The sequence below is a fragment of the Mustela nigripes genome, chromosome 3, assembly GCF_022355385.1.
Source record: "Mustela nigripes isolate SB6536 chromosome 3, MUSNIG.SB6536, whole genome shotgun sequence".
Classification (NCBI taxonomy): Eukaryota; Metazoa; Chordata; class Mammalia; order Carnivora; family Mustelidae; genus Mustela; species Mustela nigripes.
The window spans coordinates 58,272,995-58,290,774 of NC_081559.1; the positions used below are offsets into that span (position 1 = coordinate 58,272,995).

The 17,780-nt window shown below is 37.0% G+C and overlaps 1 protein-coding gene across 1 annotated transcript in view; it reads right to left on the bottom strand.

Annotated features, from left to right (window-relative positions):
• Positions 1-17,240: 17,240 nt before the first annotated feature.
• The window catches only part of FAP (fibroblast activation protein alpha), a 72,645-nt gene continuing 72,105 nt past the window's right edge, over positions 17,241-17,780 (bottom strand). Inside the window, exon 26 of the mRNA XM_059394080.1 lies at positions 17,241-17,637. Coding sequence (XP_059250063.1) covers positions 17,536-17,637 — 102 coding nt within the window. The 3' untranslated portion in view covers positions 17,241-17,535. The remainder of the gene's footprint in view (positions 17,638-17,780) is intronic.

The window sequence follows — 17,780 nt, forward strand, 5'->3', positions numbered from 1 at the left end:
TGAGTCTTTTGTAGGTAACACATAGATGCGTCTTGGTTGGTTCTTTTGTCCACTCAGTCACTCTATACTTCTTAATTGGAACACTTAGTCCATTTACAATTACTGACAGGAATGTATTTATTGCTATTTTGTTGGTGATTTTCTGGCTTTTTTTGTAGTTTCTCTCTGTTCCTTTTCTCTTGTCTTGTTTTCTTCTCTTGTTATTTGGTGATTGTCTTTAGTGTTATGTCTGGATTCCTTTCTCATTTTCATTTGTGTATCTACTACAGATTTTTGCTTTGTATGTATGTATAGATTTTTATTTCGTTTCTTAACTAACTATTACACTTAAAATTTTAGTATTTTCTGTCTTTCAATCTTCATATTAGATTTACAAGCGATTAATCCACTAACTTTATTAGGTATTTGCATTTGACAGTGTTATCTTCACCTTTATATGTAGTTATCAGTTTGTGGTTTTTCCTTTTGGCTTAAAGAAGTCCTTTTACCATTTCTTGTAAGGTCACTTTAGTGATGATAAACTCCTATTTTTTTTTTTTTGAAGGATAGCTAGTGTATTAGGTCAGAAAAGAAGTCTCAATAAACTTAAAAATATTGAAATTATACCAAACATCTTTTCAGACCACAATGGTGTAAAACTAAAAATCAATCATAGGAAGAAAACTGGAAAAATCACAAATATGTGAAGATTAAACAACGTGGTACTGAACAACTAATGGTTCAACAAAGAAATCAAAGGAGAAATTTAAAAACGCCTGGAGACAAAATAAAAATGGAAATACAACAGTCTGAAATCTGTGGTATACAGCAAAAAACAGTTTTTAGAGGGAAGTTTAAATATAACCTACTTCAACAAATAAGAAAAATCTCAAATAAACAATCTAGCTCTACACCTCAAGGAACTAGGGAAAAAAGAATTAAAAAAGCATAAAGTTGAAGCAGAAGGAAGGAAATAATAAAGATCAGAGAAGAAATAAATGACAATAGAAAAGATCAATAAAATTAAGAGTTGTTCTTTGAAAAGATAAACGGAATTGACAAACCTTTAACTGGACTCACCAAGGGGGGAAAAAGAGGGCACAAGAAAATAAAATCAGAAATGAAAGAGGAGAAGATGTAAGATATTAAAACAAAAATGAAGACACAAATAAATGAAAAGATATTCTATGCTCATGGACTGGTAGAATTAACATTATTAAAAGGTTCATAGTCTCGAAAGCAATCTATAGGTTCAATGAAATCCCTATCAAAATTCCAGTACCATTCCAATGTATTTTCACAGACCTAGAACACATAATTTAAAAATTTGTATGGAATCGTAAATAATTCTGAATAGCCAAAGAGATCTTGAGAAAGAAAAAAGCTGGTGATATCATGCTCCCTAATTTCAAACTATATTACAAGATTATAGTAACCAAACAGTATGGTATTGGCATAAAAACAGACCCATAGATCAATGAAACAGAATAGAGTCCAGAAATAAAATCTCACATATATGGTCAATTAATTGTTGACAGAGGAGGCAAAAATATACAAATAATGAAAAGACAGTCTCTTCAAGAAATGGTGTTGAAAAATTGAACAGCCACATGCAAAGAATAAAATTGGACCACTAACACCATACAGAAAAATTAACTCAAAATGAATTAAAGACTTGAATATAAGACCCGAAACCACGAAAATCTTAGAAGAAAACACACAAGTGGTAAGCCCTAATATCCTGATGAATACTTTTGGATCTGACTCCAGAGGCAAGGGCAACAAAAGCAAAAATAAACAAATAGGAATGCATGGGACTACATCAAACTAAAACAACTTCTGCATGCTGAAGGAAACCATGGACAAAACACAAGACAACTACTAAATCGGAGATATATATCTGATAGAGAGTTAATATTTAACATATACAAACAACTCACACAACTCAACAATGAAAGAACAACTTGATTTAAAAAATGGGCAGAGGATCTGAATAGACATTTTTCCAAAGAAGACAGACAGACATGTTCAATAGGTACGTGAAAACATGTTAAACATCACTAATCAGCAGTGAAATGCAAGTCAAAACTACAATAAGGTATCACCTCACATCTATCAGACTGGCTATTATCAAAAAGACAAGAAACAACAAGTACTGGAGAGGATGTGCAGAAGAGGGAACTCTTGTACACTGTTGCTGGGAATGTAAATTAGTGCAGCCACTGTGGAAAACAGTATGGAGATTCCTCAAGAAATTAAAAATAGAACCACCATATGATACAGTTATTCCACTTCTGAGTATTTATTTAAAGAGTATGAAAACACTAATTTGAAAACATATTGAAATATGCACCCCTATGCTGATTATTAGTTACAATGGCCTAGATATAGAAACAAGTGTCCATCGATAAATGAATGGATTCCACACACAATGGAATACATGCATACTCTCACACACAACAAAATCCTACTCAACTATAATAAAAGAAGAAAATCTTGCCGTATGTGACAACGTGGATGGACTTCCAAGGTACTATGCTAAGTGAACCAAGTCAGGTAGAGAAAGCAAAAACCATATGATTTCACTTAAATGTGAAATCTGAAAAACGAAACAAATGAACAAAGAAAATAAAAATAAACTCACAGATAGAGACTATATTGGTGATTTTTACAGGGGAAGGGGATTGGAGGCAGGCAGAGGAGTGAAGGGGCTCAGTTTAATGGTCATGGATGGTGGTAACTAGACTTGTGATCACTGTGTAGTATACACAAACACTGAATTACACTGTGGTACCCTTGAAACTTATATAACGTTATTTACCAATTTAGCCTTAAGAAAAAAGAAGAGTTTGACCCCTTAGTTACAAAGCATGAGCTAGATAAAATCAATGTAGTCTGGAGACACATGGTAGCAACAAAACCTGGAGGTGAAAGGAAGCACAGGACAGGAGCTGGATAACAGGAAAAGAACTACAGGGAAGGTAGTGGAAGGGACCCACCATTCACAGGTAAGGGAATGATGACTACAGCTCCTTCCTCCTCTATCTTCTCCCAGGCCTGTCCTGAGGGTAGGTATACCTCTGCTCTGTTATAGAAGACTCAGGGGTGATGGGTAAAATTGCCTTGAGTTTGAGGCTCCTTTTTGCTTCTCAGAGGTAATCCTTTCCATACGCCATGTTCTTTGTAGGTTAGAACACTCCTTTCCACAACAATGGTCTTCTGAAAATAGGCATGAGCCTTCACAAATAAATAAATAGATAAATAAACACATACATACATAAATAAGGTATAGTACATGAGAGAAAAGTTCACATTATTTTTTTTTTTTTAGCTTTGAAGGAAAAAACATACTCATTTGACCATAGCCTTTGAAAATGTAAAAACTGAGTACACAGAATGCGATAATCAAACGTCTTTACCTGCTTGTGAGGGACTCGATGGGCTCGGGGATCCAGGGGCTGTAAAGGAGGATCTTCCAGGGGATATTCTGAGTTTGCCAGAGGATGTGAGAAGTATCCTTACCGAAAAACACTGAAGAAACAGTTCGTGACCCATCCATCTGGAAGGATTCAGAGGAAGCCTGCTGGGTCAGGGAATGTTCAGTGTTAAGATAATCGGATCATCTTCCTGCCTTGAGGCTCGGAGACCCTATAGAGAGACCCGCTCACAAGTCTGAGCAGGGGACTGTGTCGCATCATGGCTTTGCATACATTGATTTTATCTTTTGCTAGATCCCTGGTATAATGAGATGTTTAAAATTGTTCTAAGTTTCATTTGTTATTTTTATTCATAAAGGGAACAAGAGAGAGAAAGAAAACAAAATCACATTTGTACAAAATAATCTTATCTCATAATTTATAAGCAGAATATATATTTATATGTATAAATACATATATATCATTGAATACATGTGTTATGCTTCTATTTTTCGCATATTGTAGCTATAAAAAACAAACCATATGTCATTACATTTATCCAACCTCTTGCTCATCTGGAAAGACTTTTTTCTTCAAGCTTCTAAGAGTCTTTAATGTGAACCAATTAAAACATTGCAATTTTTCAAAGACTTCTGTAAAAGGAAGTAACTTCAGCCATTAGAAAATTAAAATTTGAAATCTGTATCCTAAAAAAATGCAGAGAATGCAAAATGGAGTTATAAACACTTTTTCTATTCATTATGCCTTATAAGCAGACTTGCCCCCTGCCTGAAACTTGCTCATTGCTGGCAACTCACATTTTATCTGATGTATTGTAAAGATAATGCCCTGTTTTTTGGTGATATTAAAATAACAAAATCAGAGTGGGAGGTAATTTAAAAAGCCCTCTGGGCTATTATCCTATTTTAAAATGAAGTTTTATTTACTTTATTACAAATTGTTGTTTGGCTGTTTTATTCTTAAAACACAAAGAATTAATATCTATAATTTTATTTTGTTAGAAATTACCAAAAATAATTTGTTTCTGCACTTAGAAACAGTTCTATGGCCCCGAAGTCTCCAGGACTGTGTTCTAATCCTGACTCTTTCTTGCTGAAAAGTAAATCTTCTCTTTGTTGGCACATTTTCAGAGGAAAATGATTTTTTTACCTTTACTTTAATAATTTTTTTTTCTCATAGAGCCCACTAGAGTATTATTAGTGGGGCCTTTCTAATGCTGTCGAAAAATGGATTCACCCCATCTCATAGATCTGGTCCACGATCACTAGCATTCTTCTCCACAAGCACTGATCCACTAAAGTCTACAAGTCAAAGGCCCTGGCTCTTGTACCTTTTTTGGGCATTCTTTCCTTTCAACATAGACATAAGGCCCTGCAAAAAAGGGGATTCAATGAACATCTTAAAATTTTATTTGATTTCTTAAGCACCAATTTGAATCTAATGTTTTTTCTGGGCATTCATCCTACATAAATGTATCATTTAGGACAGTCAATGTTTATGAGAAGAATCATGTATAAAACAATTTTAGGGATAAATTTGACTGAATACTTCAAAATGTCACAGCCATTCCCTCCAGTGATTATCATGCAGTACGACCAACCTTATCAGGTGATTACTTTTTTTTTTTTTCATTTTTCACCTGGAATTCATATAGTCTCAATTGTAGGCAATCAATTTAGAAAATAAGAATAATTTTGAATGAAATGGAATATATTTCAATTGTGAAAAGCCAGATTATTTCAGACTTCAGAAATGTGGAGCAAGTCCCTTAATAAAACAGAAATAGCTACCAGGTACTGAATGAATGCCTTCTGTGGGCAAAGCTCTCTGAATATACTATTGTCTGACTTTTACAAGGCACAGTGGGTTAAATTTGTTTGACTCTGTTTTTAAAAATTAATGAGATGGGGGCTTAGGATAGGCAATCAAGTTGCTTAAAGCCACATCTGGATTTGAATCCAGACCACACTGCCTTTCTAGAGCAAGACTGGAAAGAAGTGGTGGGATTCTAGGCAAAATCTTGTAACCTCTGCAGTATCTGCCTTGACTGCTGTCTGAAACTGTTCACAGCTACCAGATGACTAAGATAGCAAGATGTCTAAAGACTAAACAATTGGCAATTCCAGGTATTTTATAGCTTATCTTTTAAAGTATGATTCAGTAGTTTTTAGTGCATTCACAATGTTGTAACTATCATCATTGTCTACTTCTGGACCTTTTCTCATCATCTCCAAAAGAAGCCCTGTGCCCATTTGCAGTTGCTCCCTGTTGTTCCTTTCCCAGATCTTAATGAACACTAATCTATTTTCTATTCATATGTTTGCATTTTCTGTGTATTTCACATAAATGGAATCATTCAGTATGTGGCCTTTTGCATCTGACTTCTTTTATTTAGCATAGTATTTTCAAGATTCTTCAATCTTGGGACACCTGGATGGCTCAGTTCGTTAAGCGTCTGTCTGCCTTTGGTTCAGGTCATGATCTTAGGGTCCTGGGATCGAGCCCTGAGTCAGGCTCCCTGCTCAGTGGGGAGCCTGCTTCTCCCTCTCTGTCTGACTCTGTGCTTGCTCACTCTCTCTCTCAGATAAATGAATGAATGAGTGAATGAATGAATGAATTTGTCAGTTACTTAATTTAGAAAGGATTCATCAATGTTGTAGCATGTGTCAGTATTTCACTCCTTTGTAAGACTAATATTCCATTGAATATATATACTGCATTTTGTTTAACTATTTGTCAATCAATGGATATTGAGTTGTTTCCACTTTCACCTATTATGAATAATGCTATTGTAAACATTCAACTACACAATTTTTGTCTGGACTGTGTTTTTAATTCTCTTAGGTGAAACAGAATTCTAGAAGAATTCTAAAGAAGAATTCTAGAAGTAATGTTTCTGGGTTATATGATAACTCTATGTTTAATATATTGAGGGCCTTCCAAACTGCTTTCCAAGAAAACTGGACATCCCAGTTTTTTAAGAGTCAGATCCATAGTTTAGGATATGTCACACAATAGGATTTCACCCTTTCAAAGTGCTGCAGATTTCACTTTCTGATGAAAAATCTGGGATTATGAAAAGAGCATAGGATTCAGAGCAGGGCATAGTAGTGAGACAGGCCTTGGCAAGAAGAGCCCATTCTTACTGTTTTCCTGAAAATTATTGAGGAGGCAGGAAGGGAGGGACCAAGAAGGTGGCAGCCTGAGGTCAGGTATTTGACAACATCGCTTTGGAAGAGCCACTGTGCCTAGAGCAGTTGAGCTAGAGATGGAAGAACGAATTTAAAAGTCAGACAAGGGTATTTCTGGTATTTGAGAGGTCTAAATGTTTTGATTGCTCATGAGGTATAAGGTATGGATCTATAATGACTGAGGGTGGTAATGAATCTTACAGGCTTCCTCTCTTCTGTGTACAGAGGTGTGCTGGTGTGAATGATAACTGGTTAAGATAGATTTAGCAAATTTTAATTTTTCTTTAATTGAGAATGAAAATATTCCTCCCATTAGCAATGAGGATGAATCAAAATAAATATTTATAAAACACCCAACAACCTCATTTCCTGGAATATACTCATCTATTGAAAGCTTAAGTTTACTGATTCTAGAAATGATACCAAAATTATTATAGATTACTTATACAAAAATCATTACACATGAAGCTTTTCTAAACAGATTTAAAAAAAAATTATTGAAAGGAGATTCACAAAACAAAATCAAATCTTTTATAGTGAATAATTTAATGGCATTTAGTACATTTACAATGTTGCTCAACCAACAACCACTATCTAGCACCAAAACTTTTCTATCACTTCAAAATAAAACTCTCTATTATTAAGCAGTTTCTCCTCATTTCCTCCTTCCTCTATCCTCTGGCAACAACCAGTCTGCCTTCTATTGCTGCAGACTTATCCGTTCTAGATATTTCAAATGTCTATTCGAGTCCTTTGCCCATTTTTAAATTGTTATTGATTTTTTAAGAGTTCCTTATATATTCTAGATACTGGACCCTACAAATTGCTATATATGTATATATTGTATTTATACTCAGAGCATATATGTATCTATTGTATTTATATATACATATATATGCATGCATAAACATGTATAAAATACACATAAAACATAGAAAATACATATATAATGTATATATATAATTCTTTTTTAAAAATAGAGTAAAATTTTGAAGAAAAATTTAAGCATTTTAATAAATTACACATCTTAACAATTGCATTCATGGTTTCCATGACTTACTTTCTGGGAAATATGGCCCACGGATGATGTGAATGTTGAATACTTATTTTATAAGTTTTCCACAAATTTTTAACACTTCAATAATGATCAATTCCTCATATTCATGAAGAGGAAGTACCACGCAAAAGAGTGTAAGTCTACATCAAAGAACTGATAGGAGGGTTTCCTGTAGCGGGTTTCACTGGGCATGGCTTTTTCGCCAAAGATTATGTAAACAATATTTTATGGCTCCTGATACTGTATCTTGAAAAAGTAAATAATAAAAGTACTCCAGATATGCTGACAGTGCGTTGGCAACCCGGAGGCACACAGGGATTTTTTTTTTAAGTGTACATTGATAACTACCAACTAAAAACAGGGGAGAGATACAAAATACTTATTTTACATGGACTCTTTTAAATTTTACTTTTTGCTTTTCTAAAAACCTAATCTGGAGGAATAAAGCCTTAGGTTTACACTTTCATTGTTCTTTATTTCTGGAGCTTCTGCTTTGGCAGCCTCAGTACTGTTGGCAAGACACAACCGATGCCAACTTGGAGACCATTCTTGTGTGATATTTTAGAAGCTTCCCCACCATCCTGCCCCCTTCTGTAGCTCCATGGCCATGGTGTGGGAGTTGGTAGGAGAACAGGTGTGGGAAGACACAGAGCAGGGGTAGCATTAGAGAAAAGTCATCTAGAAGAAATACTGATGAGTGGAGACGAGGTGATGGGAAGATTGGAAAGCTAACATCATTCTGAGTCCAGACACGAATTAGATTTACATATTGGATGGCTTGCCTGTACATACACAAAATTTTACTAGGGCCAGAAACAAGATGCAAACCCTGCAGAAGTTACTAAGTTATAGAGGGAGGCACAGAACTCCATTTTCAAAGCCACCCTGCAAATATTTACTTAAGCAGGCACTTAATGGCTACTTCATTAAATGCACTTAAGTTCTAATAATGACCGATAAGAGCCCACTACCAGGGGTATGTTTATTTATACTCTGTATTGAGTATTTGATTAATGATGGTGATATAACAAATAAAAAGGCATTCCACATCCTCCTTCTGGAATGGCACCGCCTGTATTACGTGGATGTGTAGAAGTGGTAGGAAGGCTATGGTTGAACCCACAGAACCTTAGGTAAGTTCCATAACTTTACCTCAGTCTCCAAAACAGAAATACACATACTTTAATTTCTAATTTACAGAGTTTGGAGATTTAAATGGAATACTTGGTATATAATTGAAATCCAAAAGAAAGGCAATTAAATTATTACTTAAAATAGAAATTGATATCCATAGGCCAAATCTGGCACACAGATAAAGTTTTCTTTACTCATAAATTAGTTGTTAAGGGTTCAAACTTGAGAGGAAGTTTCCATTTAAATATCCTTTTTTTCTGGTTTCTCTTCATAAGAATCAAGCGGGAAAATAATAGGCCTGTATTTCCACGTGGCAACAGTTAGAACCAGTGGCTGTTATGTCTTCAGATGTACTGACCAGAAGATCAGAGACCCACCCTTAGGTTATGGGAGACCTCGCTACCCCCCTCCTTGGTTTGCTTCATTCATTCTGATGGCCTGGTTGATTTCAGTGATTATGTGAAACTGGGGACTCTACACCAAGGCATCCATTACATTTGTCCAGTACAAGCTCTTCAACTATCAATTTAATTCACATAAAATCAGTCTCATTAAAAAAAAAAAAAAAGGTGAATGGTGATCGTGATGACTATTCCTTTGAGAATGCTCTCATACCAGCATCAAACAAAGTACCATGGTGGATCCCTGGTCTCACTTTTACCATCTGAGTCAGGGAGAACACTTCAGCCACAGTGTTTCTAGGGAATCGAAGACTATTACTCCACCCCATCTCTATATATAGTGCCCAAGAGACCTATGAGAGAGAGAGAGAGAGCGCTCTATATTAAGAGGAAACAAATCTGCAGTGTAACCACTATAATCCCAGAAGATGATGGGATCCAGAGGAGAAAAGAGTGAATTAAAACATGGGATTAACTCCTATTATCTGACTTATGGATCTCAGTTTTTGGAAGATGGTTTCGGGTTTAGGAGTTACCTTATCTTATCACCTACTAGGACACAGAGGAATTCTTAGGGCTTGAAAGTCTTGAATCTAGTCCAGAAAGTGCGGCACATGAAGGGAGTAATGGAATCTCAGGAAAATAAGGACCTTACCAAAAGCACAAGAATTAGAATTCAATTTTCTTGATTCTGTTTGACAATTTTGCAGATACATTAGGCTATACCGTTATATCCTTGAGACCCTAGAAAGATCAGTTCACCCATGCTGAGTTGTCAGCTAGAAAGTATGATCTAGAATGTTCAATTTTTGGACGATATATATCACTAACTTATTTTTGATGACTGCAAGTTGATTATTCTGAACTTAAAAGAATCAACCAACCAGACTTCCAGGGTTTGAACTCATGACTTATCCAGCCAGGAGATAGAAACAGTATAAAGCATGGGAATTCCTGTTTTATTATGTGAGAGAAACTTTCAGTACTTGAAACATATTCAAGGTAAGACATATTTTAATAACTATTGTTTGTTTGTTTGTTTAAATAAAAGCTGCAGGAGTAATCAATAGCTTTCCAGAGAATTGTTTGATTTTTTTCTGGTTAAACATTTTGTGCTAAATTTCCTCAGTGCCAGATTTCCTGGTGATTGATCTCAGAGCGGTGCTGTCAGGGGTAGGACAGTGGAGTGGACTCTGTTCCTTTTCCTGACCCACACTTTTTTATTTCATAGACCAGTCTCTTTTGGATCTCTTGCCAAGGTTCATGTCTTTCCTAACCTTTTTCTCCTCACTGTGGGCTACGTGGTGCTCAGGGACTTTATTTTCTCTTTGCTTTGAGGGGGAAACACAAGGTTCCCATCACATGAGAAGTTCCAGAAAGGACGTGATCTGTTTCCATTGTGAGGCCACACATAAGGGCACTAGTTTCATGGGCCCTTCTATCCCCAGAACGTGGGAATACATTCAGCAAATATTTACTAAGCTCCCCCTACCTTATTCTAGGCCTATCTAGGCCCTATGTGCAAAGAGGTAAAAAGACAGAGGCACTGCTCAAAGGGAGCTTATTTATATTCAAACAGGAGAATATGTACCAAAGGAACATATCCATAAATATAATAATTTCTGATGCTTATAAGTGCTATAGAGAAATCAAATTTATCTAATGTATTTGGAAGTCTCTGGTTATGGTAGAAGCACCATTAGATCCGGTGATGAAAGTTCTTTCTCTAAGGTGGTGACCCATGAGCGGAGACCAGGATGACAAGCACACAGCCAAGTGAAAATATAAGAAAGCTACATTCCAGGCCCTGAAACAGAAATGACATTGGCTTTTACAACAAAACAAAATGGAAAGGAGACTCATGCAGCTGGCGTTTGGAGGACGATGGGAGCCTTAGTGGAGACAGGACCAGGATGGAAGGGCTGTGTGGGTCTTTGGAGGCTGTGCATGAAGCTGGGTGAGCAAGCCGTTCATGTCCTTCAACTGTGCATTTCCTGGGCCATATGTCTTCCCCAACAGTGTTTCCAGCACTGCTGGTGAATAATCAACTCCTCAGACAGGTATTGAGCTATAGGGTTGAATGGCTTATTCAAGAGAAAGTACCAAGATCAATGAGCTTCCTTGGGCATTCATGATTTCTCTATGAGTTATTCCTCATAGAGAAGTTCCTTTATAAGTGACTAATGACTCTCACACATATACTAAATTCACTGATATGGACAAGAAATTATTGTCTTCTGATGTAGACTATTAATCTCTTTACATTTAAAATTCCAGTATAGTTAACTTACAGTGTTATATTAGTTTCAGGTGTGCAATATAGTGATTCAACAATTCTATACATTCCTCAGTGCTTGTCAGGATAAGTGCACTCCTAATCCCCTTTACCTATTCACCGTTCCCCCTACCCACCTCCTTCTGGTAACCACAATGTGTTCAATATTGTTGAGGGTCTCTTTTTTCTTTGTTCCTTTGGTTTGTTTCTTAAATTCCATGTATGAGTGAAATCATGGTATTTGTCTTTCTCAGACTGACTTACTTCACTTAGGATCATCCCCATTAGCTCCATCAAAGTTGTTGCAAATGGCAAGATTTCATTTTCTTTAATTTTTAATTTTTTATTAACATATAATGTATTATTAGCCCCATGGGTACAGGTCAGTAAAGATTTCTTTTTTTTTTATGGTTGAGTAATATACTCTCCTACATACTGCATCTTCTTTATCCATTTATCTACCAATGAACACTTGGGCCGCTTCTATAACTTGGCTTTTGTCAATAATGCTGCAATAAACATCAGACTATTAATTCCTTGAAAATTCAATTCATTAAAAATTCAGTTTACCTTATGTATCTAGCAAACTCTTGTAAAATGTTTACTATATATCAGATGTGGTTAGCTCTATGAATAACAACTAATTTAAACCTCCAAACAACCCTATGGTGTAGGAACTAGTATTATCCTCAACTTCATATATAAGGAAACTGAAGCAGCATGAACTTACAAAAACTAAGCTATGTTACACAGCTAATATGTTCCTGAGTTTGGATTCAAACCACGTAGCGTATTTTTGGATCTGTGTCCTTACCTATTAAAGCCCACTCTCTCTAAAATAAGTTATAATGGACATATTATGTTTGAAAGTATTGACATATGAACTATCTTGTATTTTATTTGATAGGAAGGAATTTGTAATATTGCAAAGTATTACTTCAAACTTCAGACAGAAGTATTGTCTCCTTTGGTTACATAATGTGCTTGTATACATTAAAGTATCACTACTCTTTATCATTTTTCAAAGCTGGAAATTCAGCTTAGTGCTTGCATGATGTAAACAAATTTTATGACATATTTAAAATTTCTATTATGTCCATGAATATTGGAAAGGATGTCTCAATAACGAAGTGAATATGCGTTGAACGGATAGCAGTTTTTGACATACAAATTAATTTTCTATCATCTCAAATGTTTCATTAAGACATGTATTACAGGGGCGCCTGGGTGGCTCAGTGGGTTAAGCCGCTGCCTTCGGCTCAGGTCATGATCTCAGGGTCCTGGGATCAAGTCCCGCATCGGGCTCTCTGCGCAGCAGGGAGCCTGCTTCCCTCTCTCTCTCTCTGCCTGCCTCTCCAACTACTTGTGATCTCTCTCTGTCAAATAAATAAATAAAATATTAAAAAAAAAGACATGTATTACAAAATTCAGCCCCTGTAATAGTGAGAAAAATTCCTGCTCCCAATAATTAATAGCTAGCAATAGCTCTTGTCTTTGTCAATGGACAGTACTTAGGAAAGAATGAAGATGAGCTGTCAAACCATGACGTCATGCTCTTTGCTTTATTTTTGCACTCTCTTATTCACAGTATATAGATTCTGTATAACCACAGGGTGAGGGATGAACGCTGTACCAACAAGTATTTGTTAAAACACATACTGTCAAAACAATTTTTTTAAATAGATAGGGTAAATAATGGAATATTAATTAGAGGCCAATCGAGTGAAATTCTACTGTGCTAGCCTGCCAAGGATATTACCTGTGTGTCAAAAAGAAGAGTCTATGACTGGCATGTTAGGATTAGATGCCAATAATCTGAGCAGGTGGTCATTAGAGATTTTGTTAGAAGCCAGATCGTTTTCCCTATGAATAGCTTGGTAAGGTCCAAGCACTTATTTTTCCCTGAATTAGAAATCATGCCACTTCAAATTGCCAACGTACCTGTCCATAATGCCAAAGGAGTGTTTAGCAGTTCTTTCACAAGCTGAGAATGATTCACCATGCTCAGAATTTTTAAATCTGTTTTATTGGATGAACTCAAAATATCTGCTTTATTGGATAAATTTAAAATATCTGTTAGGTGTCTTCTTTTTTCTTTACAAACAGCATAATTGAAAGCATTGTTTTGGTAAAATCTTCTCAGAAGACCACATAATCACCATTTAAATTAGTCCTAATTCATTTTACATTTGCTTATTTTACTGTTAACTTTCCCAGAACTGTAATTTTTTTTTTTACAATTAGAACATCTGAATTTTAATTACATTACCATCAAGAAGCTCATTAAAGTCACTTAATTGGCAACATTTCCAAAAAAACCTTAGCTGGGTTTAATATATTTTAAAGAGTTACTGTCAAAGTATAATTTCACCATTACAAACAGCTTGGCAACAACATTTGCATAAAGATCTGTCAGTTTCTGAAAAATGCTCAAATGTTGGGAAAATCAGATTCGTTAAGTCGCCTTTACTGAAACAGTCTAGAAATGGAGAAAATTGTACATACATTCATCTTTGTAATACCCTTGCTCCCTGCAGGACCCAGAGTACTGCCAGGGACAGCATAGGTATTCAAAAAACGTTTCTTGGAGGAAATAATTCATACATTTTATGCTTTGGAGCAGACTTAAAAAAAATTTTAAAGCCTCAATTCAAGTTCCCTCATTCATGTTAAATTTAACAAAATACCCGTTTTCTTCTTTCTCATTCATGCTAGGATATAGGAGATGGTCACTTAGAATTTTGAAACAATTTCAAATAGCTCTAAGGTTAGCATTGCAGGACTAACACCGGAGCTAATTTTGAGATGATAACATTTTTTTATGGTTTCCCTCTTACACATATTAGAATCCCACCCCTAAACTTTTGGTGTCATTTGAACTTGTGTTGTAGTTACATTCATTTTCTACCACTACAAGACTTCAAGTTTTGCCTATAGGCATGCATTTTGTTTAATATACATGCATTTTGGGGAGGTAGAGGGTCACCTCTAGTACCTAAAACAGTGGCTTGCAATTACATGTGTCGAATGGATGAATGAAAATCTCAACTTTGGGATATAGGAAACATGATTAATTAGGGTGTTGGGACACCATCTTCCCCAAATCTCATATGTGAGAATGAAATGAGGTTAAAAAAATAGTTATTATCACAATTTCCTCCCTACAAATAGAAAAGGTCAGATGTTTTTTTTTTTGTTTTTTTTAAAGATTTTTATTTATTTATTTGACAGAGAGAAATCACAAGTAGACGGAGAGGCAGGCAGAGAGAGAGACAGGGAAGCAGGCTCCCTGCCGAGCAGAGAGCCCGATGCGGGACTCGATCCCAGGACCCTGAGATCATGACCTGAGCCGAAGGCAGCGGCTTAACCCACTGAGCCACCCAGGCGCCCCAAGGTCAGATGTTTTTAATCCTCCCTTTGGTTTGGTACTTTTCTGTTAAATCTTTCCCCTTTGTAATATATGTATCTTTTATCCTCCACACCAAAAGAAGAGTCTAGTAAAGCCATACAAAATGTGAACACTAAAAAAAACAAAAACAAAAACAAAAAAACTAACTCTCAAGTTGCTGCCTTGCTCTTCACTATATTCCTAAAGTCTTGCACAGTGTCTGGTGTACAGACAGACTCAACAAATACTTGCTGAATGAACAAGCAAATACACAAACACAGGCTGGATGTCTGAGGGGCACCTGGATGACTCTGCCCGAGGAGGTCAGGAGCGGCTTTAGCAACAGTGATGTAGAAAAATGAAGTTTCCGCAAGCACAGATGCATTCACCCATCTATCAATCACTGAGCTTCTACTGTATGCTATTTTCCAAGATATGGCCTGTGAAGATTGCTAGGACACCAACCAAAAGCACTGTTGTGATGATGGAAATATTCTACATGTAATATCTACGACATTGTTTTATAGACCATGGGGAAGACTGGAGACTGCCACCTGGAAAATGGCACATTTCAATTTGTCTTTTAGAAGTTGCCTCTGCAGCAGTGGGAACAGAGGCATGAGGCTGGAGACCTCTTATTGCATGTTGATATTAAACAACAGCGTTGGGGCGCCTGAGTGGCTCAGTGGATTAAGCCACTACCTTCGGCTCAGGTCATGATCTCAGGGTCTTGAGATCGAGCCCCGCATCGGGCTGTCTGCTCAGCAGGGAGCCTGCTTCCTCCTGACTCTCTGCCTGCTTGTGATCTCTCTTTCTCTGTCAAATAAATAAATAAAATCTTAAAAAAAAAAAATAAACAACAGCTTTGCAGAATTCCACAAAAGCAGAAAAGACGTGGAGGGAACAAGATATCCTTATTATTTGCACTTGCCCTGTTGTCCACCTTGATAGAGTATTAAGAAAGAACTGTTGCTTATTTTCCTTTCCCCCTCTGGAGAGAGTGGATAATGAGAATATTATGAGGGCATCTTCTGGGCTTTCTTCAGAAGCTGATTCAGGCAGAACAAAATGGGAAGGGAATAGCTTCTCTCTGCCCCTCAGGGCATCAACAAGTGCATAGATATGTGGAGGAGGGGTTGAGGTCAGCCCTGAATCTGTGTGGGTGCTGCCCAGACTTTCTGACAGCACCCCTTCCTGACCAATGCAGTGGGACTGTGTGGCCTGAGTGGGAGGCATGATTTCAGAGAGCAGTAGTGGAGAGAGCGTTGGACAGAGAAATGTCTGACAATTCTAGAGGAGGCTGTGGTCTCTGATCTTCAATGCCCCTTCCTGCATACCTGGATTGGTTCTTCTGGCTATAGAGCATGAGAGAAGGCACGAGGGTCTTCCAGCTGCAAGTAGGCAGAATCAAGCTAGGGATGGGGACAAATCATGCAGTGCTATCTAGCACCAGGAAACACATGAATGAGAAGTCCCCTAGGGAGTGGCTTCATGAACTTCCAACATTTGGTTAAGAAACATCTTCCTGTGACCTGAATCTTTTTAATTCTATGGCAGTCATAGAGATGGAAGCTGCCTAGAAGTTTCTAATTGATGGGGACCCCTCCTGCCTTCAGGATTGCAAGCATTATGGCTTTTTTTTCCCCCAAAATGAGCTCAGTAATATTAAACTCAAACCCCAGAAAAATATCGCATAGATATGAAATTTTTCCTTTCCATGCTGTGGATGTCCTTTTCGTTTAATTGTTTTGCTTGCCTAGTTTGGTGTGGCTTAGCCATCTGAAGGTAGTTACCATTATTAATTCTTGAAAGGGATACAAAATAGGAACGCTTTGGGGCACCTGGGTGGCTCAGTGGGTTGGGGCCTCTGCCTTTAGCTCAGGGTCCTGGGATAGAGCAGGCTCTCTGCTCAGCAAGGAGCCTGTTTCCCTTCCTCTCTGCCTGCCTTTCTGCCTACTTGTGATCTCTGTCTGTTAAATAAATAAATAAAATCTTTAAAAAAATAGGAATGTTTCTAAATTGGAAGCATTTATTAAAGGGAGCCTAAATTCAAAATTCTGACTTTATCCTTATCAAATGCTTTTGGCTACATCGAAGAAATCTGGGAGAAATTTCATAAACATTTCTCGGAGGGCCAGCATAGAGCGCAAGCCTCAGGATGCCTCCACGAAATGCATCTCGAACTTGATTTCTGAACAATGCTTTTGCATACTCTGAGCTATTCATTCCAGCATTTGGAATTCTAATTACAAAATCCAAACTCTTCTAGATTCTTCTTCTCATCACCACCTAACGTTTCTCACGTGCTTGCCTAGCACAAGTGTTTATTTGCTGTGATAAAACCAGAAACTGAAATGAACGCACACAGACAAAATAACAGCACTTTAGCTTCTGACTTTATTATTTTCCTCAAACGAACAGGTGAGCAAAACACTGTCTGTGTCCAAAGGAAAGGGCACGGTGCCCTCTTCTCTTCTTTCGGAGAGTGCCAGAAAATGTAAACAGTATTTGGGATGAACTTCTGAGTCTTCATCTTCCACCAGCCTTTAGAACATCATTCATTTGTTTGTTTGTACCAGGATTTAACAGCATAAAGAGTAAAACGAACAAATGGTCTGAGGCATTTATACGAAGTGTTCCGACTGTGATACAGGCTTGCATCTGCGTCATTTTTTAGTTGGACAAAGAAAAACACTGCTTCAGGAAGTGGGTCATGTGGGTGTACAAGTGCTTCGTGGACAGGCCGGATATGCCGTGGTTCTGGTCCGAGTACCACTGAAAGGCAAAGAGCAGACGCCGGGTCACTCCCACAGCCACGCAAGACACCCAGCTTTGACTCTTCACACTCGCAGGTCCCGACAGTTTTTCTAATACGGCGATTCAAATTCTACTTAAAAACACTTACTAAGATAGCTCCC